General features: G+C 44.8%; 1 protein-coding gene across 1 annotated transcript in view; it reads right to left on the bottom strand.

Annotated features, from left to right (window-relative positions):
• The window catches only part of LOC311521332 (urea transporter 2-like), a gene marked incomplete at its 5' end in the record, with an annotated part of 197542 nt that overhangs the window by 15633 nt on the left and 154356 nt on the right, over nt 1-27553 (bottom strand). The window contains one exon of the mRNA XM_084629614.1: nt 5715-5790. Within this exon, the coding sequence (XP_084485740.1) occupies nt 5715-5790 (76 nt within the window). The remainder of the gene's footprint in view (nt 1-5714; nt 5791-27553) is intronic.

The raw sequence follows: 27553 nt of genomic DNA, 5'->3' as shown, positions 1-27553 counted from the left end.
CATGCAAACCCTGGTCTCTCTGCTGACACTGCCAACCAGAATTGTAAAGAGTGCCATCTGAGAAGATTATTGTACTTTTTAAAGGTAGATCTGTCCCCACTAAGAAATGGACTTCCATCCCTATAGTGGATTTCACATAGACCATCAATCTGCCAGCAGGTGGGAATGACTTTAGGGCACTTTTCAGACATTCTTGGAGGCAAGAACTATATACCCCAAAACCTGTTTCCATCACCTTCGCCTGGACTTATTTCACCCCCAGATGAAGACTGAATGGAAGCTGTGCATACCTGTTCTTCCAGCAGATCTCAAAGAATCACACTTGGAGGGAGATCTTGGTGTGTGCCGGGAAGGCGTGGTACTTATACTCAGTGATGGTGGAGCTTAATGCCAACCGGGGAAGTGTTTGTGAAGAGAAAACTACTGGCGGCATCACAAATATCGCTCAGAGAACATCTGTTCATCCTTCCTGTCATGTCACAAGTGATATAAGCCATGGATAAGGAAGAGGGAAACAGGCATAGCAGCACGTCATGTAATAGGTAGGCAAAGTGCATGCTTAATTGCAGGCAGGGTCACAGGATCGTTAATTTCCTAATTTTGTCTGTAAAGCATCACACATCAAAATGCCTGTATGTGCAATAATGCTCATACATCTGTTAGTGGACTATACATTGCACTGCATGTAACATGCCTCCAGAATTATCCTTACCTTTGCATACAATCATATCAGATATATGTGAGCTAAAACCTGTGCAAGAAATGTGTGCAAAGACAGTCCCACAGAGTGGAATTCACGCATTGGTTTGGCTAGTGTGAGGCCCTCTGTGCTGCACATGTGGGACTCCTAAAAGGCTATGATGAGAGTGACAGACTGGGTCTAAGCTGGCACATCTTTTCTGTATAAACCTAAGACTGGTCTGACCCAGAATGGCCAATGGTCCATCTAACCCAGTACCCTGTCATCTGACAGTGGCCAATGCCACATGCATCAGACGGAAAGAGCAGAACAGGGCAATTTATCAAGTGACCCGTCCCCTGTTGTCCAGTCCCAGCTTTTGGCAGACAGAGGTTTAGGGACACCCAGAGCATGGGGTTGCAACTCTGACCATCTTGGCTAATAGCCAATGTTGGACCTATCCTCCATGAACTTATCTAATTCTTTTTTGAATCCTCTTACACTTTTGGCCTTCACAACATCCCCTGGCAATGAGTTCCATAGGTTACCGGTACATTGTGTGAAGAAGTACCTTCTTTTGTTTGTCTAAACCTGCTGCCTATTAATTTAATCTGGTGACCCCTAGTTCTTGTGTTATGTGAAGGTGTAAATAACGCTTCCTTATTCACTTCCTCCATATCATTCGAGATTTTATAGAACACTATCCTATTTCCCCTTAATCATCTCTTTTTCCAAGGCGAACAGTCCCAGTCTTTTTAATCTCTCCTCACATGGAAGCTGTTCCATACACTAATCTGTACCATTAAGGATGGGAATATGGCTGGCCAAACGAAGAGGCACTGTCCATCCATTTTCACAGACCTTGGCAAACTTTGCACAGGGGGTGCATAAGAAGCTGGTACACTAACTCATTTGCATTTACATAGCACATTTTGCTCAAGAATCTCAAAGCTCTTCACTAGAACCTGGCAACATTTTTCATCTGAAACTTTTTTTTGGTGAAAAATGCAGATTTGGGAACACCAAAATGTTTTGCTAATTTATGTCAGTTTTGACAAATGGTTCATTTCGAAAAGCCACACAAAGAGTTGTTAAAAAAATCTAATGACACATTTTGAATTTCAGTTTGAAATGGCTTTTTCATTTCAAATTTCCTTTAATTCAATATTTTTGAAAAATGAGTAAAACATTAAAAATGGTCAAAATTGAAACAACATTTTATGAAAATGAAATGTTTTATTGGATTCAAAATGAAAATTTTGTAGACTTTTATTTGCCAACTTTTTCATTTTTGGTTGGACCTGAAATCATTTTTTTTTTAACTTTTCAAAATTGCTAATGAACCAGAAAACCCATTATTCACTCAGCTCTACTCTTCATCCTCATTCACTATTAAAGCCTGTTGTGATAATTGGGCCTACACATTTAATCTAATTGTGAGCTCAACTGTAAAAAGCATCTGAAAGTTCATAAAATGTCACAAAACCCCATAACCAATGTTGATGGGAAAAGATTTGAAAGGAGACAGAAAAACTGAATTAGTCTAGGTATATTTGGTGGACAAAATAATGAGGGGATGGGCTATTCTACCCACCGTTTTCTTTGTGGATCCTTAAGGAAAGAGACTTGGGGGCAGGAGGTGATTGGTCCTGCTTTGAGCAGGAAGTTGGACTAGATGACCTCCTGAGGTCCCTTCCAACCCTGATCTTCTATGATTCTATGATCTCCCTTTACAGAAACCATGTTGACTTTTGCACAACAATTTATGTTCGTCTATGTGTCTGAAAATTTTATTCTTTGCTATTGTTTCAACTAATTTGCCTGGTACTGATGTTAGACTTACCGGTCTGTAATTGCCAGAATCACCTCTAGAGCCCTTCTTAAATATTGGCGTTACATTGGATATCTTCCAGTCATTGGGTACAGTAGCTGATTTAAAGGACAGGTTACAAACCATAGTTAATAGTTCTGCAATTTCATATTTGAGGTCTTTCAGCACTCTTGGGTGAATACCATCTGGTCCCGGTGACTTGTTACTGTTAAGTTTCTCAATTAATTCCAAAACCTCCTTGAGTGACACTTCAATCTGTGACAATTCCTCAGATTTGTCACCTACAAAAGACGGCTCAGGTTTGGGAATTTCCCTAACATCCTCAGCTGTGAAGATTGAAGCAAAGAATTCATTTAGTTTCTCTGCGATGACTTTATCGTCTTTAAGTGCTCCTTTTGTATCTCGATCATCCAGGGACCCCACTAGCTGTTTAGCAGGCTTCCTGCTTCTGATGTACTTAAAAAACATTTTGTTATTACCTTTTGAGTTTTTGGCTAGCTGTTCTTCAAACTCCTTTTTGGCTTTTCTTATTACATTTCTACATTTAATTTGGCAGTGTTTATGCTCCTTTCTATTTACCTCATTAGGATTTGACTTCCACTTTTTAAAAGATGCCTTTTTATCTCTCACTGCTTTTTTTACGTGGTTGTTAAGCCATGGTAGCTCTTTTTTAGTTCTTTTACTGTGTTTTTTAATATGGGGTATACATTTAAGTTGAGCCTCTATTATGGTGTCTTTGAAAAGTGTCCATGCAGCTTGCAGGGATTTCACTCAAGTCACTGTACCTTTTAATTTCTGTTTAACTATCCTCCTCATTTTTGCATAGTTCCCCTTTCCGAAATTAAATGCCACAGTGTTGGGCTGTTGAGGTGTTCTTCCCACCACAGGAATCTTAAATGTTATTATATTATGGTCACTATTTCCAAGTGGTCCTGTTATAGTTACCTCTTGGACCAGATCCTGCGCTCCCCTCAGGACTAGATCGAGAGTTGTCTCTCCCTTGTGGGTTCCTGTACAAGCTGCTCCAAGAAGCCGTCATTTAAAGTATCGAGAAATTTTGTCTCTGCATTTCGTCCTGAGGTGACATGTACCCAGTCAATATGGGGATAATTGAACCCCCCCACTAGTATTGAGTTCTTTATAATCTCCCTTAGCATTTCATCGTCACTATCACTGTCCTGGTCAGGTGGTCGATAATAGATCCCTACTGTTATATTCTTATTAGAGCCTGGAATTACCATCCACAGAGATTCTATGGAACATGTGGATTCACTTAAGATTTTTATTTCATTTGATTCTACATTTTCTTTCACATATAGTGCCACTCCCCCACCCCACGACCTGTTCTGTCCTTCCAATATATTTTGTACCCCGGAATGATTGTATCCCATTGATTGTCCTCACGCCACTAGGTTTCTGTGATGCCTGTTATATCAATATCCTCCTTTAACACGAGGCACTCTGGTTCACCCATCTTATTATTTAGACTTCTAGCATTTGTGTACAAGCACTTTAAAAAACTTGTCACTGTTTATTTGTCTGCCCTTTTCTGATGTGTCAGATTCTTTATGTGAATGTTTCTCTTCTGATCTGGCCCATACTTTATTCTTGTCCATCCTTTCCTCCTGACTAAACCCTAGAGAATCTCTCTCACTAGACTCTCCTGTAAGAGAAGTCTCTGTCCGATCCACGTGCACCTCTGCAGCAATTGGCTTTCCCCCATCTCTTAGTTTAAAAAATGCTCTGCAACCTTTTAATGCTAAGTGCCAGCAGCCTGGATCCACTTTGGTTTAGATGGAGCCCATTCTTCCTGTATAGGCTCCCCATCCCAAAAAAGTTTCCCCAGTTCCTAATAAATCTAAACCCCTCCTCTCTACACCATCGTCTCATCCACGCATTGAGACTCTGAAGCTCTGCCTGCCCACCTGGCCCTGCACGTGGAACTGGAAGCATTTCTGAGAATGCCATCATAGAGGTCTTGGATTTCAGTCTCTTTCCTAGCAGCCTAAATTTGGCCTCCAGGACGTCTCTCCTACCCTTCTCTATGTCACTGGTACCTACATGTAGCATGACCACTGGATCCTCCCCAGCGCTACACATAAGTCTATCTAGATGCCTCGAGAGATCCGCAGCCTTCGCACCAGGCAGGCAAGTCACCATATGGTTCTCCCAGTCATCACAAACAAGTGAGCTATAGCTCATGAAAGCTTATGCTAAAATAAATTGGTTAGTCTCTAAGGTGCCACAAGTACTCCTTTTCTTTTTGCGAATACAGACTAACACGGCTGCTACTCTGAAATGAGCTATCTATGTTTCAAATGACTGAATCTCCCATTACTAACATCTGCCTTTTCCTAATGACTGGAGTTCCCTCCCCTGGAGTGGTAACCTCAGTGCGAGAGGATACCCCAACATCATCTGGAAGGAGGGTCCCAACTATGGGAAGGTTTCCCTCTGCTCCAGTTGACTGCTCTCCTTCTCTGGGCCTTTCATCCTCCTCAACAGCACAGGGGATGTCTGACCGGAGATGGGACAAATCTACAGTGTCCTGGAAAGCCTCATCAACATACCTCTCTGCCTCCCTTAGCTCCTCCAGTTCCACCACTGTGGTCTCCAAAGCTCATACACGGTCTCTGAGGGCCAGGAGCTCCTTGTACCGAATGCACACATATGCCACCCACCCACAGGGCAGGTAATCATACATGCTACACCGAGTGCAATAAACAGGATAGCCCCCACTCTGCTGCTGGGCTTCTGCCTGCATTCTCGCCTACAGCTACCTAGGTTAATGATAGGATTTTTGTTTAAATCAAGAAGTTTTGATTATAGTTTAAAGGTTTTAAAGAATGGCAAGTGTACCTCGCCCCCTTTCCACACTCCCCCTCAAAACTCCCTGGTAGCGGTCCCTGGTCGCAAAGCTCCCTGGTCGCTTGCTCACTGCTTTATAAATCCTTGGCCTTCTTGATAGCCCTGCCCCCTGACTAAGGCTCAGCCAATGAACAGAGGCTTCTAGATTTCAAACCTTGTTTAGAAGCTCACAGCTTCCAGCTGCCGGCCACAGCACACGGTCCTACAAACAAACAAACAAACAAACAAACAAACAAACAAACAAACAGACAAACAAACAAACAGACAGACAGACACAAGCTCAGCACACAGCAAGTAACCCCCAAACACAAACACATGCTACAGACAGCCACTTACCCCCAGGGTCCCGTATTTGCTCCTCCTTCACCTGGAGAACTCCCTCTCGAAACTCCCTGTCAGGACTCAGACGCTGCTGGAGAAAGGGATATTGCATGGGGAGGGGAAATAGTAAATGATAAAAATATTTGTGGGTCTGCATCTCCTAATAATAGGACCCAGGAATGTAAATAGCATCTGAATATCAGCCTATTTATCCACCTCTAGGAAAATGCCAGTGTTCAATGTGGTACTGGAAGTTTATTGCAAAGGTCTGTCTCTGATGCTCTAGCTCCCTCTCGTGACAGCTTGCAAACAAAGCATCAGGATTGTGTGTAACTTAATTACCTTCATTTGGCCTGGGGCTTGATGTAAGCACCATAATTAAATAATTGTAGAACTTGTTAAAAAAAACAAAACAATGTTCAATTTGCAGAAAGGCTAATCCACCTGCCTCAGCAGCCCTTCAAGGTAAATGAAGATCAAGCAGATTATAAAATGAGCAGTATGATGTGGAAGAAGGAGCAGGCAGGTGAGTAGCAGGAACAGCCAAATCCTATTCCTGCTCTACAACGACTCTCTGCCTTGAAGAGTTTAAGGCTTTATTCCCACTTCCAGCCAAAGTCCACTTAGTACAAGACATGGGAGTGGAAGGAGGGACTGTCTCTCTGTAATCTCAGGTTTGAGATTGAGTCAATCCTCAATACAAATTAGAGCATCCTCAACTATTGTAAGCTGCGGTTGGCTGTTTATGGACCCAATAGCCAGGACAGTCTGACAGCCAAAAACAGCTGTCAAGTAGTGACAGACCCCTTTTCTCCAGACACATCCTCCACTTATCCCCTGTGCTGAGGGAATGTGTTGGTGGCAAGATCTGCTGTGTTTACATCCCGGAACAGTGTAAAGGGGCCAAATCCCAATGAAGACTCAGTCTCTTTTCGTCTAGAGGAGCAGTTCTCAACTGGTGGTCCGTGGCCCTCTGGGGGTCTGTGAGCCCTTTCAGGGGGGCCATGGGCCCCCATGACTGAAACCCCAAGCCCCGGCTTCCCCTGCGGGGCTGAAGCCAGGAGCAGCATGGGGCTGAAGCCCCATCCCTGGTGCTCCCACCCAGGCTGAAGGTGGGAGCAGTGACGGGCTGAAACCCCAAGCTCCCTCCCACCCTTCCACTGAAGCCAGGAGCAGCAGGGCTGAAGCCCTGAGCCCATTGGCAGAGTTGAGGGGGCATGAGGGTGTTGCCCCACCAAACTGCAGTGCCTTACCCAGAGTGGGGCAGTCCTGGGGGCAGCTCCATCCCCCCACCTCCTCCTTTTTCTCAGCCCCCCTCTGGCCAGATCGTAGGTGGGAAGCCAGAGCCAGGCAGTGCGGGGCAGCTGCTCCTCTGACTAGCGGTGTCATGGAGTGGGCAGCCGTGGCATTCCCCCATCTGCTGCCTGCCCAGGGTTGCAGCTGTTCCTCAGCTCCCAGCCCTCTTTGACTGCTCATGCAGCTGGTCAGCTGCCCAGGTGGGGACCCGGCTCCAGGGCCGGCCAAGCCCCTGGAGAGCAGCCACTGGCAAACAGCCCCAGACAAGTGGGTGACCTGCTGAGGTGAGTCGGGTGGGAGGTGGAGCTCCTTACCTGGACCCTGCTTTGCGGAGCTGGCCTGAGCCCTGCCGGCCGTTGCCCCCCAAAAATAGAAGTCAAACTATGCCTATGCCCAAGGGTCCCACCCCTGGCCGGAGCCTCCAGGCCATGAGGTCCTTAATCCAAAGAGAATGGGACTTCTGAGGCTTGCCAGGCACTGTGATATTTCCTAGTGTGAGGTAGACAATCAGCAACTCACAAATTCCTTTATTACTAATGCAGTTGCACCATATGGAAGATGGCAGCCAGCCTATGGAGCCAGTGAATACTGACCTGTCACATCTAACTTGCCCCATTACCATGGTATCTGAGCACCTCTCAACCATTCTAAAGCATTTATCCTCACAACACCACTGTAGGGTGCTGCTTTCCTTCCCATTATACACCTGAGAAACAGCAGAACATAGGCTTTACGTGGCTGGCCCAAGGTCACAGAGGAAGTCAGCGGCAAGGTCAGAAATGGAACCGATGTCTCTAAAGTCCCTGGCTAATGGCCAAACCATTATGTAACTATGTCAGGTGACTGAGGCCAAGAAATAAAAATGAGGCTCTTCCCAGCATTTCTGTGTGCCATCTTTTTATTACAACATGTCAAAAGGAAACTCAGGCCCAAAACCAAGCTAATGAAACCACATGAATCCCTTCCTCGAGAAGGGGACCTAGGGCAGAACTGAAAGAGATGACTGTAGAGCTTCTCACTTTTCCTGGAAGGAAATGGTGCTGAGGAGAACTAGGAGAATGTGAAATTCTCCAGATTACAACGCATGGCGGACCCAGAGACACTGGCAAACTGCAATATATTGCAGCAGAAGCATCCCAGGGGATAAATTATTCACAAATTTGAATATTGTGACCGCGCAGGAATGTCACTGCTTCTTCCCAACAAGCCAGGTAAGATTGGGATGTATACGTAGGGGCATAGCGAGCAGATCGAGGGACGTGATCGTCCCCCTCTATTCGACATTGGTGAGGCCTCATCTGGAGTACTGTGTCCAGTTTTGGGCCCCACACTACAAGAAGGATGTGGATAAATTGGAGAGAGTCCAGCGAAGGGCAACAAAAATGATTAGGGGTCTGGAACACATGACTTATGAGGAGAGGCTGAGGGAACTGGGATTGTTTAGTCTGCGGAAGAGAAGAATGAGGGGGGATTTGATAGCTGCTTTCAACTACCTGAGAGGTGGTTCCAGAGAGGATGGTTCTAGACTATTCTCAGTGGTAGAAGAGGACAGGACAAGGAGTAATGGTCTCAAGTTGCAGTGGGGGAGGTTTAGGTTGGATATTAGGAAAAACTTTTTTACTAGGAGGGTGGTGAAATACTGGAATGCGTTACCTAGGGAGGTGGTAGAATCTCCTTCCTTAGAAGTTTTTAAGGTCAGGCTTGACAAAGCCCTGGCTGGGATGATTTAATTGGGGATTGGTCCTGCTTTGAGCAGGGGGTTGGACTAGATGACCTCCTGCGGTCCCTTCCAACCCTGATATTCTATGATTCTATGATTCTATGCTTGAACATTATGCTACAGACCTATTACATAATAAAGCTAAGTCATGAGGAATTTGAACAGTTAACAAATGGACTAATTAGAGACCGAATCATTTGTGGTGCAAACGATTATCAGGTCAAAGTGGGGGCTACTGGGAGACTTTGCAGAGAATAGCAGGCTATTTGGAGAGCCAATGAAAACTGTGTTACCCACACGAAAGTGTTAACAAGCAGTAAAAGAAATGAAGTGCATTCAGTTAAAAATACACAACAAGGCACTAAGAAAGAATGTAAGATCAAACAAATGGCTTTTCTTTGCAACAAATGGTATTGCCAATCCCAAGCTTTCGAAAACCATGAATCAGGACCCCTAAAATCATGAGATTGGCCTGTAAATCACGCAATTTTACAAAATGATAAATGCTGGGTTCTTTTTATTCACCTACGGAGATCTGAGCCTTTGGAGATCATGTTTTCAAGCTTTTCTCTGCACCCATGAGGGCTAGAAAACTTACTTTATTTATAATGAGATTCTTGTGTAATCACCTGACTCCAGGAGCTGGGGCTTCAAAAATATCATAAGACTCCGATAAAATCATGGGAGTTGGTAACACCTAAAATGTGGATACCATGACCAAAAAATGCTAAATTCAAGGGATGTGGTGAAAGAAAGCATTCTGTAAAAGGGTGCTGCTCTCAGCACAAATTGCAAAGGAAATCAAAAGCAAGTAAAATTCACGAGTGCACAGCTGGAGGGAAAAGTTCCGGTACAGCGACAGAGTGCTTGGCTGAGTCATAATGAATTTACGAAGCAAGGCTCTACAACAGATTGGTTTGTGACACTGGAAATAAATGAACAAAAAAGAGACTTTCAAAATAGCTACTGGGGCTGAGTGCAATGCAATCACAGCAAGAGGGTACAAAATGATTAGTGACAGCTCTTAAACTAAAAAACTAAGCTTGTTTCCTACAAGTGGCATTAAATAAACCCATGCAGCAAAGCTACACTGGCATGTCTGTATAAGGACAAATGCCACCCGTCAGAGTTTGGAACCAGGCCATTTTAACTTGGGTGGCTAACTATGACTATTAGAAAAAGGCTGTCTGGAAAAGAAGAATTCTGTTTTGTGAGAAATGTTGAGGCTTCAACATTTGTTTTTTGTGCTGGACTGGAACAAAACTGAGACCTTTGGAAATGTTTAGTGCAAAAAAAAAAAAAAAAGATGCCCAGAATAGCAAATAGCCTGCGGGTAAAGGCACGCACCTGGAAGACCATGAGTGGTGTCTCTGCGCGGATTCACATCCTGGCTCTGTCTGAATCAGAGCCAGGCCTTGGACTTGGGTTTCCCAGAGACCACATGAGTGTCCTAACCATTGGGCCACAGAGGGTATGTCTACACAGCAATCAAGGTTGGCTGATTGGTGCTTGCAAGGCTCGGACTGCTGGGCTGTAAAATTGCTATGTAGATGTTCAGACTTGGCCTGGAACCTGAGCTCTGGGACCCCACTTCCCCCTCTTTCCCGTGGGTGCTCGACCCCTTCTCTGCCCTGGCCCTGCCCCCACTCCACCCCTTCCATGAGGCCCTGCCTCTTCACACCCTTTCCCTGCCCCCATTCCAACCCCTTCCCCAAAGTCCCCGCCCCAACTCCGCCCCCTCCCTGCCAATATTCCAACTCCTTCCCCAAATCCCCGCCCTGGCACCGCCTCTTCCCCGCCTCCTCCCATGAGCACGCCACATTCCCGCTCCTCCCTCCCCCCTCCCGGAGTGTGCTAATGCTGCCAAACATCTGTTTGGTGGCGGCTGGGTGGGAAACACTGGGAGGTAGGTGGAGGAATAGGGACGTGACACACTCAGGGGAGGAGGAGGAAGTGGGGCGGGGGGTGAGGGGAGCTTGGCTGCCGGTGGGTGCAGAGGACGCTCTAATTTTTCCCCATGGGTGCTCCAGTCCTGGAGCACCCACGGAGTCAGCGCCTATGCCCTGAGCCCAAACATCTACACAGCAATATTTAGCCCCACAGCTTGAGTCCACCGACCCAGGTCTTTTATTCCAATGTAGACATACTCAGAGTCTTTCTGGCTCAACGAATATTTGATTATTTACACACGTTGAAACAGCTCCAACAGGAGAGACTGACTCTACAGCCAACTGATCCAGGCACTCACCTTCTGCTTCAGAGCAAGGACTTGAACTTAGGTCTCCTACAGACAGGTGAGTGCATCAGACTCTTGAATATTCTGGGGTGGGCTAGTCAATCTGGCCAGGTGTCCCCCTCCTCATTCCTGCACCTGAAATTTTCCTAACAAAAACATTTAGTTGAGACCAACACATTTCTGATAAGAGTTTTGGTTTTGACGCATCAGCTGTAGTATCTCACACACTCACAACTGTAGCCTCAGAATCCTGTCATGTTTTTATCCTAACTTCAGTCCGAGGAGGTGGGGAAGTGCCATTATCCACATTTACAGATGGGCAACTGAGGCACAGAGAAACGAAGTGGCTTGCCCAAGATCACGGCAGGAAACAGGGAATAGAACAAGACTTAATTGGTACTATTTGAACAGAGCTGTGAAGGTATAAAGTATTTTCCAGCTGCTAGATATTCTTTATTAATAAAGTAGCAGGGCCGAGTGGATATTTTAAGGCACAAAGATCCTGTTTTCTGCATATGGTCTTAGTTATAAAACCAAAGGGAAAACAAATAGAGAAAATATGAAATATAAACAGCATTGCTGCTCAATAGAATGTTTTTCAGTGTTTTCCATGAGGCCTCGACTGCTCTGCAAGGCAGATTGTAAAACAACTTTACAAGCCACATTTATACTACGAGCTACACTTATTGAAGTCCATTTCAAACACTTGTTCTGCCGGCCAAATTCCATAAATTAAACACTTGTCCAATAACGCATACCTCTCTACTTGGATCCTCTATTTTGTTTTTGGCTTTATAGGGCTCTCTGTCTCTTTTTTAAATCCGTTGAGAACACTAACGAAAAAAGCCTGCTTGTTTTAGACATGGACCTTAAGAAATAAACCAGCAAAAATAAAATCGAAATAAAAAGAGACAGAGAGAAAACAGTACAACCTTTCAGCCGTTCATGCCAGCTTACTAAAATAAGACTTTTGTTCCATTATTTTACATGTTGATGCCACTGATAGACGCCAAATGACTGAAGCAAAGAAGCTTCTCTCAAGGTCCATTTCTGCAGGACAACACGCAGACACAGCAACATCAGTTCTAAACAAAATCAATGCCTTTCTTAATCAAAGAAGATATGCTGAAAGGATGAGGAGGGAATAAGTTCTGTTAGAGCAGTGGGTTAGGAATCACAAATGGGTTCTCTCTTCAACTCACATGGAAAGCTTGGGTAAGTCAATTACCAGTGACTCCTTTCTGCCTCAGTTTACCTATCCATGAAATGGGGATAATACTTTTTACCTTCCTCTGATGGGTGTTTTGAGATTTAATCCAGGGCCTAATTGTGACTTGGCCTAAGTGCCTGTGCAAGAGAGTGAGAAACCCCCTGAGACGGCTACATGGGCTACCTACACACTTAGTGCAGGGATGCAGAAGTAAGTGGGGCTATGAGGTTTTCCTGCTCCCCAGAGCAGGTGAGTGGGGAATGGGTGGAGACTTGGCTCCACTTTCCAGCCAGTGCGGCTGGGCTGATGTAAGGAATGTTGTAAATTTCTTCTGGTAAAAGCCAGAAGTAAATTACTACTCCCCGGAGCACGGAGAAAACAGGGGAGGGATTTTGCCCAAAGGTGGTATCTCTAAGGCCTAGCCTGAACTGTAAAGGGTTTGTTGATATAGCTATCGTGGCAAACCCCCTTTTTGGGGACACAGTGTATACCAGCCATAGAACTCTCTTGCTGGTATAGCTTATTCAGTTCCCTGGAATATAACAAGCTATATCAGGAAAAGGACTTTTTTTTTTTTATACTAGTTTAACTGCATCTACACTTGGGCTTTTCCTAGTTGGTCAAGGTGGGTAAAAAAAAGAAAGAAAAGACAATGCTGACCGACATGGCTATGCCACCAAAAGTTTTAAGTTTAGACCAGCCCACAGTCACACGGCGTCTGCTTCTGAGGCTACTCCTGGATTGGTTCAGTTCAATGCGCCACCGTGTGCTCATGGCCATGCCTAACAGTGAAGTCTAGATTGTGAAAGGTTAGATTCTGCCACCACTACTCACCCTGAGGTGTATTCTACTTCACAACTTCTATTACTTGCTGAATCTTGCCAGAAAGTGCTTTGGGCTCCTTGGAGTTGGATGAAAGTAGCTATATTAGTTCAATGTTTTAATAGAGTAACCATCCAGGTACCTCTTCTTTTAATTCACATCACCTGCTTTTTAATAGAAAGTTAATAGGAACTTTCTCCTTTAGATTGGAACAGCTTAATATATGTTTCCCTGGTAACTACAACACCATGAGCCTTCCCTGAAAACCCCATTGGGTTACAGAAATGTAGTAGAAAACCGCAGAGGGCAAATATAAAACAAACTCATTGATTCTTTTTATTTTAAATTCTGGCAGAGACATAAACATTTATAAAAAGGAATTTACATGTAGAAAAGCAGGTGTTTTCATCATGCAGATCAAAGCATGCATTTATCTTGATTTATTGGGTTCCATCTCAGCAAACTTTCGAGACATCCAGGTGACAATATTTAAGAAGCTACAGAAGCTAAATATTTGAACCTTTGAAGTCTGTAATGTTATGCCCCTTATAACACAGACATTGCTTTCCTCTATATTGCCTACGCGACTGAGCTTGATATTTCAAAGATTGTAGACAATGAGTCAAGCTCCCCAGCAGTGCTACCAGTGTTACCAGTTACAGACTTGTGTAAATGGGAAAAAGTATGGTGACTTGCACAGGAATTCTGATACCACAGTGCCAAAGGTAGCATAAAAACCCACATAGGTAATTTTGCCATTCACTGGAAGAGCAAAATGAATGGACCTTATATACTCAGGGCCTGTTCTAAAGCCCACTGAATTCAGTGGAGAGACCCGCACTTACTTCAATGGGCTTTGCATCAGACACTAACATGAAGGAAGGGTGAAGAACAAGAAGGGTGTCATACAGGAGGGTGTAAGAAAGAGTAAGCTCTATTTAGCGACTGCACAGTTGCTGACCCCCCACCCCCGCCCCGACTAAACTGGCATGAGTCTACTGGCCCATAACTCTTACTATACTGGTGTAAATCCACAATGTGGTTGCACTCCATATGAATCTATGAAAATATGCTAATGAGTGTGAATATAATGTAACTGGAATATGCTTCATGCGAAAAGTCTCTTGTAAGGTATCATTACAAAGTATATAATCTACTGAGTGTGATCATCCAGTTGTAAGAATGTATCATTCTTGTATCTGAAACTAGGACTCCAAAAAGAAAAGGAAGACTTGTGGCACTGAATGCATCTGATGAAGTGAGCTGTAGCTCACGAAAGCTTATGCTCAGCTAAATTTGTTAGTCTCTAAGGTGCCACAAGTACTCCTTTTCTTTTTGCAAGATACAGACTAACACGGCTGCTACTCTGAAACCTGTCATAGGAATCTAAAATACAACTCTGACGTCCTATGCAAAGTGTTATGCAAAGTGTGGGCCATTAATGGTGGTTTGGACTCTTGATGGCTCCCATTAACCAGGACAATTGACTGTAGATGGCTCTGTTTACTTGCAAGCCTTCCTGTGAGTCAGACTGGGAAGAATGAAGGCTTGGGGTCTCACAGGACATGTGACGATGTCACCTGGTACTGGAATCCATCTTAAACCTGGTGCTTTTCCATTTAGAAGGAGGGGTGGGGACCCAAAGAGACAAAAGATTCCCACCTTGTGCCAAAGGTATATAAGGGGATGGAACAGAACAGAGGGGGCTGCAGTCATGAGAAATCCCCTAGCTACCACCTGAGCTGGAACAAGGACTGTACCAGGGGAAAGGATTGGGCCCAGACTAGGAAGGAGCCTAGTCTGTGAAATAAGCTTATTGGAACATCTCTGAGGGTGAGATTTAGCTGCATTTAGTTTCCTACTGTATTAGGCTTAGACCTGTGTGTTTTATTTTATTTTGCTTGGTAACTTCCTTTGTTCTGACGGTTGTTACTTGGAACCATTTAAATCCTACTTTTAATATTTAATAAAATCACTTTTTTCTTATAAATTAACCCAGAGTAAGTAATTAATTCCTGGGGGAGCAAACAACTGGGCATAGCTCTCTATCAGCGTTATACAGGGCAAACAATTTATGAGTTTACCCTGTATAAGCTTTATACAGATTAAAACGGATTTATTTGGGGTTTGGATCCCACTGGGAACTGGGTATCTGGGTGCGAGAGACAGGAACACTTGCTAAGCCATTTTCAGTTAAGACTACAGTTTTGGGGGTATGTGGTTCAGACCCTAGGCCTGTGTTGGAGCAGGCTGGCATGTCTGGCTCAACAAGGCAGGGTTCTGAAGACTCAAGCTGCCAGGGAAAACGGGCTCAGAGGTAGTCTCAGCATATCAGGTGGCAGTCCCAAGGGGGTTTCTGTGACACAACCCGTCACACAGAGTAATTCAATGGAGTCCAATTTTCACCTCATTTACACCAAGGCATATCAGGCATTATTCCTCAGCAGTGAATGTGGTTACATTAGTGTAATTGATCCTATCCACCAACCTCAATAGAGATACTCTAGATTTGCACTGATATACTTGCAAGCTGAGTCTGGCCCCTTTGACGGGAAGTAGGCCTGCTTACACCAGGTGTGAATTTGGTCTATACAGAGTACCGAATCAGTGCAAAGTAACAGTCCATGGTTAGGCCACTGACACTGTAACTGATAGCTAACTTCCCCCACCTTTTGCATCATCATTGCATTTGGCTCAAGTTGTGAGGCAGAGCAAACACAAATCATGCTTAAACCATTGAACTTTCCATTGTCAAGTTTGTTTACACATTGCTCTCAAAGAGCTGTGCGCAGGATGGACGCTCCATTTCACGAGGGATCTCAAAATTCGGCTTTGTTCTGAATTGGAGCAAAACCTGAAAATGCTGACATTTTCTGCAAAGGAAAGCTCAGGGAGGGAGCATGGGGGAAATAACTTCAGTTCATTTGAAACATTTTGTTTTGACAACATCAGAACACTGTGTTTCCATTTTAACTTTTGATTTTATATGATAACATATAATCCAACAAAAATACAATTTGAAACCAAGTGAAAAACAACTAATACAAAGATTGATTTAACTGTCATTTTATTATGAATGAGAACGTGGAGTCTCACTAACACTGAGGGCTAACTTTATGCTGTTAAGCCTTAGCCCTACATAAAGGGCAATGCAGATCGCCACTGTTGCAGCAGAAGCACTGGAGAGTCCGTAAATTGGACTGTAAATTGTAGCAGAGGTTTTATCAGGCCTATGCTCGTAAAGCACTGTGAAATATTTGGTTACAAAGAATTCCACTAACATGCAGTAGTCAAAATGAAACGTCGGTGTGTACTTACCCATTAAGGTTTTTTAGGTACAATTGATGAGGTTCCTTCAAAAAGTTCTAAAGGCTGGATCTGCAGTTGGTGTAAATCAGAGGAGCTCCTTTGACTTCAGTGAGCTAAGCCAGTTTATACCAGCTGAGCATCTAGCCCTGAAAGTTTAGTTCCTTATCAAAACCTATGCACATTCCCCCTGGGTAACCGCACTGTCCAAGTCTACAGCCACTTTTGTTATTGATTTTCTTGGGAACAAAGAGGAACTGGGAAATTATAGGCCAGTCAGCCTAACTGTGACACCTGGAAAGATGCTCGAACAAATTATTAACCAATCAATTTGTAAGCACTTAGATAATAGGATTATAAGGAATAGCCAGTGTGGATTTGTCAAGAACAAATCACACCAAACCTGCCTAATTTCTTTCTTTGACAGGGTTACTGGCCTAGTGGACTGGGGTAGGAAGGAAAGCAATAGACATGATAAATCTTGAGTTTAGTAAGGCTTTTGACACAGTCCTGAATGACTTTTTCATAAGAAAACTAGGGAAATGTGGTTTCGATTAAATTACTATACGGTGGGTGCACACTTGGTTGAAAGACCATATTCAAAGAGAAGTTATTAATGGTTTGCTGTGCAACTGGAAGGATGTATCCAGTGGGGTCCCACTGGGATCAATCCTGCGTCCAGTATTGTTCAATATTTTCATTATGACTTGGATAATGGAGTGGAGAGTACACTTATAAAATTTGCAAATGACACCAAGCTGGGAAGGGTTGCAAGCACTTTGGAGGACAGGATTAGAATTCAAAACAACCCTGACAAATTGGAGAACTGATCTGAAATCAACAAGATGAAATTCAATAAAGACAAGTGTGAAGTACTTCACTTACGAAGGAAAACTTAAAGTTGCATAACTACAAAAATGGGGAATAACTGGTGTGACAGACCCAGATCAGTGGGGTACAGGAGTCTGGTAGAAGGCAAATATACTGGTCACTGGATGAATAGTTTTCTGTTCCCTGAGTGACCAGAGCAGGGGCTGCACTAGAGCAATCAGGAACCTGCTAGAACCAATTAAGACAGGCAAGCTAATTAAGACACCTGGAGCCAATTACGAACATACTAGAATCAATTATGGCAGGCAGACTAATCAGGACACCTGGTTTAAAAAGGACCTCCCACCAGTTAGTAGGGGGTGTGCAAGGATCAGGGAGTGAGAATGTATGTTGCTGGAGGACTGACAAGTACAAGCGTGATCAGGCGTCAGGAGGAAGATCCTGCGGTGAGGATAAAGAAGGTGCTGGAGGGAGGCCATGGGGAAGTAGCCCAGGGAGTTGTAGCTGTCACACAGCTGATACAGAAGATGTAGACAGCTGCTATTCACAGGGCCCTGGGCGGGAACCCGGTGTAGTGGGCAGGCCTGGGTTCCCCCCATCCCTGCAACTCCTGATTGGACATAGGAGGAGTTGACCTGGTCTGTGAGCAACACCAGAAGGGAAGGTTTAATTTGGAAAGGGATCTGGCCCGTCCCTGACTGACTAGGCGGGACAACAGAGACTGCGGAGATTGTTCTCCGTTTCCCCCATGCTGGCCAGTGATAAAGTTAGCTGAGTGAATGACAGGTTTGTGTCTCTAGCAGAAGTGACCAAACTGAGGGCTGCTGTGAACCTCTGAGATGAGCAAATCCACCAAAAGGTGCCGGACCCACCAAGGCAGAGGAGGAACTTTATCACACTGGCTATGCCACAGTACTTCTGAAAAGGATCTGGGGGCTATAGTGGATCACAAATTGAATATGAGTCAACAATGCGATGCAGTTGCAAAAAAGGTTAATATCATTCAGGAGTGTATTAACAGGAGTGCTATATGTAAGGCAGGGATATATCTGACCTGCTCTACTTAGCACTGGTGAAACCTCACCTGGAGTACTGTGTCCAATTCTGGGTGCCATTCTTTAGGAAAGATGTAGACAAACTGGAGAGAGTCCAGTGAAGAGCAACAAAAGCGATAAAAGGTTTCGAAAACCTGACCTATGAGGAATGGTTAAAAAAACTGGGCATGTTTAATCCTGAGGAAAAGCAGACTGATGGGTGATCTGAGAACAGTCTTTAAATATGTTAAAGGCTCTTATAAAGATGATGGTGATCAATTGCTCTCCATGTCCACTGAAGGTAGGACAAGAAGTAATAGAGTTAATTTGCAGCAAGGGAGATTTAGGTTAGATATTAGGAAAAACTTTCTAACTATAAGGGTAGTTAGCTCTGTAATAGGCTTCGCAGTCATTGGAGGTGTTTAAGAACAAGTTGGACAAACATTGGTCAGGAATGGATGGTCTAGGTTTAATTGGTCCTGCTTCGGTGCAGGGGGCTGGACTTGATGAATTTTTGAGGTCACTTCCAGCTCTACATTTCTAAGAGTCTATATCTGTAGTCTTAGTGTTCTTCATATGCTAGTCATTCAGCATTATATCTCAATAACTCAAACCCATCTGCCATTTGTCATCACGTGACAATGTTCCTCACGCAGTATCAATTGACTGTACTAATGTGTTTCTATCCTAAAAGAGCAGGTGAGAAATACAACTGGTTTCTCCTTGACATCTTAGGCCATAGCTTGACATCAGGACAGGCTGAGCAAACCTGACATCACACAGCCAGGTGCAGGTCAATTCTGTACGTCTAGAACTTCCTGATGTGTGTCTCCTTGTGAAATTCCTTTACAACCTAATTAGTATTGTGTATTGTCTAATACTGGATAGATAAAAAGACCATGAAATGGCCTTGTGTTTCCTGCCATTGCCACCTGGTTGTTTCTGATCGTGAAGGTGAAGGAGTCCAACAGGAAGTCGTCATGCTTTTGTCTATAGCTTTGCGGACAGAAAAGCCACTTGCTGGTGTATATTATGGAGGTGATGTTATGGACAGGTGAACCAGATGTCCGAATGGGGCCCCAGCAAGCCACCTTTCTGTAAGGAAGGGATGTTTTCTGCAGAGAGCCTGGATAATAAAGTAAGGAACAGCCATTTTCAGCGAAAAAGGCAGGAGATTCTCAGCCCCAACATTCTGTTCGCCCCACGACTAGCGCAGTGTGAGGAGAACTTAAAGCTGCCTGAAGGCAGAAGTTGAGGATTCCTGTCTCTGGGCTGACGTCCCAAGGCCAACTGCTCCTGGCACCACAGCATAAATGGCACTTTGGGGGAGGGCTTGAGCATGATGTGCTCTAGCAATCCTGGCTGGGGGATGGTTCCTTGGGAACTTTTATTTGTTTGCTCACGTGAAAACAGTTCTGAGGTGCGAGTTTAGGCTCCAGCAGCCCCAGAATGTCTCTCTGTGCCTGGGTGAGCTGAGCGCTGCTGTGGTGCATCTGGCCTTTACACAGGCATTAGTATTGTGACATGATGCGGTACGTATAGTCCAGCAACAACGATACTAAAGAGAAAGACTGATCCAGGTTAGGCTTACTGGAGTGGAGTAAGTCTCTTGGAATTCACACTTTTTTGCTCTCTGGATAGTTTTACTGGGCAGGTGTAACTTGCCTTCAGATAGGGCCGAAATACTGTCCAAATCCAAAGTCAAATCAAATACTGAAAGAGTTTTCAGTGAAAGGCCTGGTTTAAACTTGAGACAAATGAGGAGGTTTAGGATTTCATCCAGCCACAATAAGATTCCATCTTGTCGTTCCTCTGGAGACCGAAGACATGATGCATGGTCCCAAAAATTCAGTCACCCTGGTTCTGTTGAGCTGATTAGGTGAAATCTGACATATTTTCTCTCTGTTAAGACCACTTGTAAAAACCTAGAAGTCATTTCACAAAATAGGTTGCAATTTTCCTGAACTGTTACAATTATTTATTTTCAGGTTTTCAGTTACTGAATAATTACATCAGAACTAACAGCAGCAAGCGGTATACCTATGAATCAATAACCCTTGCTGTTTAGAACTAACAGCTGCAAGATATAGCAATGAATCAGAACTAACAGCCACAAGGTATATCTATGACTCAATTTACCCAGGTTAGCAGTGCTGTCGCACATTGCTCCCCCATCCATTTACTGCGATGCCACAACCCTTTGGGAATTCCAGGGGCTGGTGGAAAATGAACGTCTTCCCATCCACCAGGACCTTAACAATGTCCCTTACCACCGCCTGAAGTTGTCAACCAATGCAATTAACCTTCAGCAAAGCAACTTCAACCCTGACGAAGCTTGGAAAGCCAAATGAAATTCTCAGGAAGTCACAAATAAACACCTCATGAAAGACCCGATGCAGAAGGTCGTTGGCTTCGATCCTCCCATGAAGCTCATGGGCAACCCTAAATCATATCCACGTAAGCCATGGCAGATGTGGATACTTGCTGCACAAATGGAAAATTAAAGACTCTTCAGTGTGTGACTGTAGTCACCCAGAACAGACCATGGAACAATGCCCGATTCACAAATATGAAAGAAGCATCACAGCACTACACTCTGCTACTCCAGACGCAATTATCTGGCTTAACCATCTGAATTTTAATTGTTGCTCTATGTTTACATCAGCCATACAAAGAAGAACCTTGCTTTTCATTAGATCAAGAGAAATGCATTTCTTGGAATAGAGCCTGATTTAGCTCCCTTTAAAATCAATGGAGAAACTTCTTTTGAGTTCTTTGGGAACTGGATTGGTCCCATAATGCCTTGAGAAAGGGAAGCTGGAAGCTAAATATTTTTAATCCGAGTACAAGTTATGTGTTTGACAAGGACTAGAATTCCTTATGACAGGCCTGATCCAAAGCCCTTTGGAGTCAACAGGAGCTTTTCCACTGACTTCAGTAGGCTTTGGACCAGGTCAAGATGATTTCATTTCTCAGCCTGACAAACACAGCTAGGCATGGGGCATCTCTGCGGGGTCAATGGTAAATAATTCCCCTACCTCAAGCCACAGAGTGGCAGTGGAACTGCTCCATCTTCATGACTTGATGGGTTATGTGTACACTGCAATTAAAACCCCATTGCTAGCCCATGGCAGCTGACTCAGGCTGGCAGGGCTTGGGCTAAGGGGCTGTTTCATTGCAGTGCAGATGTTTGGGCTCAGGCTGGAGTCCAGGCTCTAGGACCCTGTGAGGTGGGAGGGTCCAGGAGCTCAGGTTCAGAGGATTTGTATAGTGCCAGAACGTCTGCTCTATCCGGCCACAACCTGCTCCCATCTGCACAGCAGTGTGCTCTGTGACATGCCTGGCGTGCTCACTGCGCGTGGAGCCTCCCCAGTGCCTGCCCCACTTTATGGAATGGCACCAGTCCTGCCGTCAGAGGAGGGAGACGGCATGTTGTCTCTAATAAAATAAAACACATGCAAAAATCAGTGGGTCTAATACATCCCTGGCGTAACTCCACTTATGGCAAAGATCTGACAGGGAGAGAGTTGGACGCACCTCAAATCACTCAGGCAATGAGCCAGATTCATTCCTGGTGAAAAGCAACTTACTGAAGGGGCATCTGGGCCAGAGGAATCTGGCCCAGAGACCTAAGTCAGAATTGTGTGCACAGATCCAAAGTCAGCATTTGGCCCTTCCTATGCAGCAGTGCAACCTCCGAAGGTGGAATTCGGATTTGATCGTAAAGAATCTGAAAGCGTTTCCCAGAGGATGATCTTATGAGAGGGGAAAACCTGCCTGTTGTAGGAGACAAGAATGGACTAATCACACTGAAAACCAAACAGGTATCTGTACAAAGGTCTATAACAGGGGAGCTAAATGCACAACTCCAACTTTTGTCCATGCTTTCCCCAAAATATTTACTCATGTAGAGTCTTCTCCAAACACCATTAAAGTCAGCGAGACTCTTTCTGCTGAGAATCACATCCATTTAATATTTTTATATTTGAACAAGCAAACAAAATATCCACCTAAATCTTGCCAGGAGGGAATACAGCAAGATAATGATAGTATCTAATTTTTATAAAGCACTTTTCCTCAGTAGATCTCAAAGTGCTACACAAGAGTATGATTCCCATATTACAGATGGGGAAACCGAGGCACAGATACTGGCATAAAGTCACCCAGCAGGTTAGTAGTAGAGCTGGGACTAGAACTCAGGTTTTCAGAATCCAAACTCACTGCACCACCCACTAGAAAACACCGCTTTTTACTCTTAAGAAGAGCTCAGATACTACAGTGATGGGGGGGGGGTCAATATAAGAACCCGGCTACACAGAAATGTATCTGGAGGTGCCAGATATCACAGATTTGAGGGCTTGATCTTTCTTTTCCACCCAGATATTTATTGTTGCCATATAAGTGAAATACAGTCAATGAACCCTGTAGTTAACGGATAAAGAGTGCTACTTAGTGGACCGTAGCCTCATTCTTTAATGGTTAATAATTGTATTGGTTATCAATTAACACTAATTTAATGAGCTGGGGGTAATCGGGTGCTAGTCCCAGAATCAGACACAACAGAATTAAAACTGACAAGTCCAATATCTCGTGGGGAGTCCCGATGTGTATAGCGAAGACACTCACATGGAGGGCAAAGCAAAGCCTTAGCCACTTTTATTAACACAACCAGCAAAAACAAGAAAGCGCCAAACCACATAAATAGGAGTAGTACAGTGTTTGGTATCCTTCCTTGCATATGCTCATATATTTATATACGCAGGGGTGGCAGGTTTGTAGAAATTTTGGTGGTGCCCAAAACCCGCCCCTGCCCAAACTCTGCCCCCCACCTGCCCAAGGCTCTGGGAAGGAGTTTGGGTGGGGGAGGAGGTCTGGGGTGCAGGCCCTAGGCTGGGGCAGGGGATTGGGGTGCAGGGTGCAGGTTCTAGGAGGGAGTTTGGGGATGGGAGCAGGTGAAGAGGGAGGGGGTGCAGGGGTGATGGCTGTGGGGTATGGGAGGGGCTCAGGGCAAGAGTAGGAGTGTAGGGGGTGAGGGCTCTGCCTGGGACTGGGAATGAGGGGTTTGGGCTGTGGGAGGGGCTCAGGGTGAGAGTAGGAGTGTGGGAGGTGAGGGGTCTGTCTGGGGCTGGTGGGTTTGGGGGGTTAGAGAGGCTCAGGGCTGGGGCAGAGGGCTGGAGCACAGGGGGATGAGGGCTCTGGCTGGGGCTGGAGATGAGGGGTTTGTGGTGTTAGAGGGGCTCAGGGCTAGGGCAGAAGGTTGAGGGTGTGTGGGGGTATGAAAACTCTGGCTGGGGGTGTGGGCTCTGGGGTGGGGCAGGGCTGGGGATGAGTTTGGGGTGCAGGCAGGCTGCTCCGGGACAGGGGCCAGAGAGGAGGGCTCCCTCCAGCCCTTTCCCTGCCGGCAAGCAAGCTCTGGGGGCGGAGCCTCCCTTTCCCGCCCCCCAGCACTGTCACTGCATGTGCTCCTAGGGCCCCGCTCAGGTCCACCCGTGGTGGGTGCCGGGGGGTGCTGCGTGCGCCTCCTCCCCTGCTGTTGCCCCTGACTGTAGCCTCACTGGGGGTGACGGATGGGGCTGCCCCTTGCCCAACAAGGGAGGAGTGGTGACTGTGGGGGGGCGGGGGGGGAGCTGGTGGAGGGTCCCGCCGGAAAAGGGAAGGGTCTGAGGTGGAAGGGCAGGCTCAGTCAGTCTGCCCTGGCAGTGGAGGTGGGGGGCGCTGGGACCCTGCGGCAGCAGTTGCTGCAGGGAGGCAGCATGGAGGTGCATGGAAGAGGCAGAGGCAGGGACCCTCTGCTTGGGGGAGGCATGAGGGGGGGACAGACGGGGCAGCAAGAGGGGACGGGGGGAGACACCTGGCCCCAAATATTGGTGGAGCTGGTCTCCTGGGCTCTGAATATTGCTGGTGCTAAGGCACCGCGTGGAGATATAACTCGTCGCCTATGTTACGCATACCCTTCCTTGGCGATCTGGTGGTAAGAGGCAAAGGACTTGGCACGTCAGATGAGTCTGATGGTCCAGACCCCAGTGCCTGAAGGTTGGTGATAGACAATGACAATGAAGAGCTGAAGGGTCAATGATGAAAAACTCACTATCGCTTACAGGGTGGTCTGGCCTATTATAGACCCTGGGGGACTGTCATGAATATTCATTCGGCTGCCCCGCCTCCCATGCCCATATCTAACTTCCTCACCTTAATAATACTGGGCTGCCTTTATTCTATAGATTAACGTATTAATGCCTTTTAGCTCAGTACCGTATATGTCAACTATGGCTAAAGCAAGTTTGTGGTTAAACATTTGCCAACTATTTTATCCTAAAATATCTAAGCCGAGTATCATTCAATAGTCCTGCAGTTGACTGGCATCATTATGTATCAACTCCCCTCTTCAACAAGCTATTTACATTTCACCAAAATCTAGGGTAACTGCCGGGCCATTTTAATTTGTGCTAAGGGTCATAGGCCTATGCTTCATTTATTTTAATCTGTTTAAGCCAATGTTTTACAGCATCCGGGCCTGTACGTTCCTTGCATTACTGCTAAGTAAAATAAAATGCTAAGCTACCTCTATGGGTTACAGCACGGAGCAGGCCCACTGGGACTGGCGACACATTGATTCTATTGCTTCCTCTCTTGCTGTTTCACTCTGTGATTTAGGACAAGTCTCTAAACCTCAATTTGCACATATAACCCCAATAGGGAAGATGATACATCCCCTGCCCCAAAGGGTTGTTGTGAGAATGAACTTATGATTGTAGAGCACTTTGAGATCTTCGGATGAAACATGCCATGAGAGTGCAAATCATCTTTCCCATCCTGTGCAATAGGCATTAGAAGAAAAGGTTATAGGATGGTCAGGCAGCCTCTTGGGGCCTGATCCAAGGCCCACCGAAGGCAATGGACAAACTGGTGTCCATCAGTCAATGTCATCAGAGAAAGCCAGAGAATTACAAGGCCAATAACAAAAACTGATTGGGGGAACATTTGAGTAATAAATGCCCTAAGAGACACATGTGAGAGCAATGTGACCTGCCTGGTTTGTTCTCATTTAGTCCCATTTGGTGGATGCTCACTGAGGGCCAACACATTTAATGCTCAAGGAGGAAAGATATTTGGGCGGCAGAAGCCGACTTGGAAGCTGTCAGGTGATTTGTTTCCATTTCTCTAAACCAATTTGCAAAGTCAGGTCAGCTTTACTGCCCTGCAATAAACCCAATCAGAGTTTATGTGAGTTCAGGATGGTGTAATCTGTATGTTTTGGATGCACTAGGAGAAGAAGAAACGTTTGCAGCCAACTTACCAGCATGTTTCTCATTTGACATATCAACAAGTTGGTTGAGGTAATGGGAGAGATAAGTGTTTAGGCTGAAAATATTTAAGAAGCTGAGAATCTGGAAATGGGAGCTAGTTTTGGAGTTCTGGACAGGACAGTAACATAGAGGCTGAATCAAACCCCAGTGAAGTCAATGGAAAGATTCACTGACTTCAACATCCATCCACCACAGTATCAAATAAACTAAAATTTATCCAGGTAGCTAAAACACCTGGCTTTTTGTCAGTTTTTTGTCAAAATCAAGTGGAACTATAATTCATAATAATAATTACTTTTATTAATATTACTGATTGATTGAGTTGTATACATTACCTTCAGCAAGCTTCAAAGCACTTTACAGAATTACAGTCTATATTGATACCTACTATATACAGATTAAGTGATCTAGCACAGAAATCACTACACTTCGCAGTCACCTCTGTGTTAGCCATTACAGGTCTGAACCAAAGCCCAGTGAACTCAGTGGAAGTATATATTAGACTAATTTTATCTGGTTCTCTCTAAGTATTTTAATGATACTTTCCTCGGTACATAGCTTCTTTCATCCTAGGATTTTGAATAATACTTTGTGCTTCTGTTGTCCATTTAAGATCTCAAAGTGCTCTACAAATAATAAAGCAATCCTGAAACACCATCTGAGATTGGTACTATCATTGCCATTTTACAGATGGGGAAACTGAGCCATGGAGCATTTAAGGCTGAAAGGCTCAAATGTGAGCACTGAACTGGTAGTCACATGGTAAAGAAATGGCCTGGTATTTGGAGGCGCTGGCCTACAGCACCTTCCATTGAAGTCAGTGTGAAATTCAGCACTAAAGCCAGTTGGGAACTTTTCAACAATAAGTATTTTCACCAGAAAATGTTGATTTGTCAAATCCCTAAGTTTTCATGGAAACGTACAGGTTTTGACAAAACTTGTCAGGAAACAGAGTAGCAGCCGTGTTAGTCTGTATTCGCAAAAAGAAAAGGAGTACTTGTGGCACCTTAGAGACTAACAAATTTCTCTAAGGTGCCACAAGTACTCCTTTTCTTTTTGTCAGGAAAGTTGCTCAGGTCCAGGATGGAATTTCTGGTCAAAACCACAGAGTGTGCCACCCCAGAATAACCAATAGCCCTATGAGTAGGGCAATCACCTTGGCTATGGGAGACTAAAGGAGTCCCTTCCCTGCCTGATTCAGGCCAAGGATTTGAACCTGGGTCATCCATACCCTAAGGAAGTGCTGCAGCCACTAGGCTGTTGACTTTCCTTGGGTTTTCTTGTGCTCTCTCTCAAGTTTTCAAAAGACCTCCGTTTTATTCTGCATCAGAATGGAAACAAATTTCAAATCACCAGATTTTTTTCATGAAACTGAATCTTGTTTTCTGGACAGCTGTTGTCAGCAGCTCTGAAGAGTCAGACCACTTATTTAGATGTCTATGTGAGGATGTAGGTACCTGCATTTAGACCCCCCCATATTTGAAAATGCTGACCACAATCTCTCTGAGCTTCAATTTTTCCATGCAAAATGGAATAATCATACTTACCTGCCTCAAAGACATCTTGTAAGGATTTATTAATTAGGGCTCTATTCTGATACTCTTGAGTAGTACGTTCGTGAGGGCCCTCCCAAAGCCTATGCACTGTTTAAGCCCTTAAAAGAGGGTTTATGTGAGATTTAAATAATGTATAGAACATATGTTGAGCCCTCTGCATAGGGGTGAATTTCACCTTTACTGGGACTACTTGCAGAGCAAGGACTTAAAACAGCAAGGTACTTAAGCATGTGCTTAATTTAGGCATGTGAGTAGTCCCATTGCACTACTCTCATGTTTAATGTATCTTGCTGAATCAGGGCCTCTGAGTAACTGGTGAAATTTGCCTCTGTGCAGAGGAATTAGCACAAGGTCTCTGCAGCATGATGTCCCACTTAAACTCTATTTACATGGCTCAAGTGGGATTTAAGTGAGGGATCATTTCAAACAAGAGTTGCTGGGGTTCCCACTGTTGTGATTGGGGGCTTGGGTTTCAGGTCTTTATTATGCACTCAGAATACTTGAATCACCACTTGAACTAAATGAACACTTACTGC

This window comes from Lepidochelys olivacea (genome assembly GCF_965140295.1).
Source record: "Lepidochelys olivacea isolate rLepOli2 genome assembly, chromosome: 5".
NCBI lineage: Eukaryota > Metazoa > Chordata > Testudines > Cheloniidae > Lepidochelys > Lepidochelys olivacea.
This window is presented reverse-complemented; position numbering and strand designations above follow the sequence as displayed.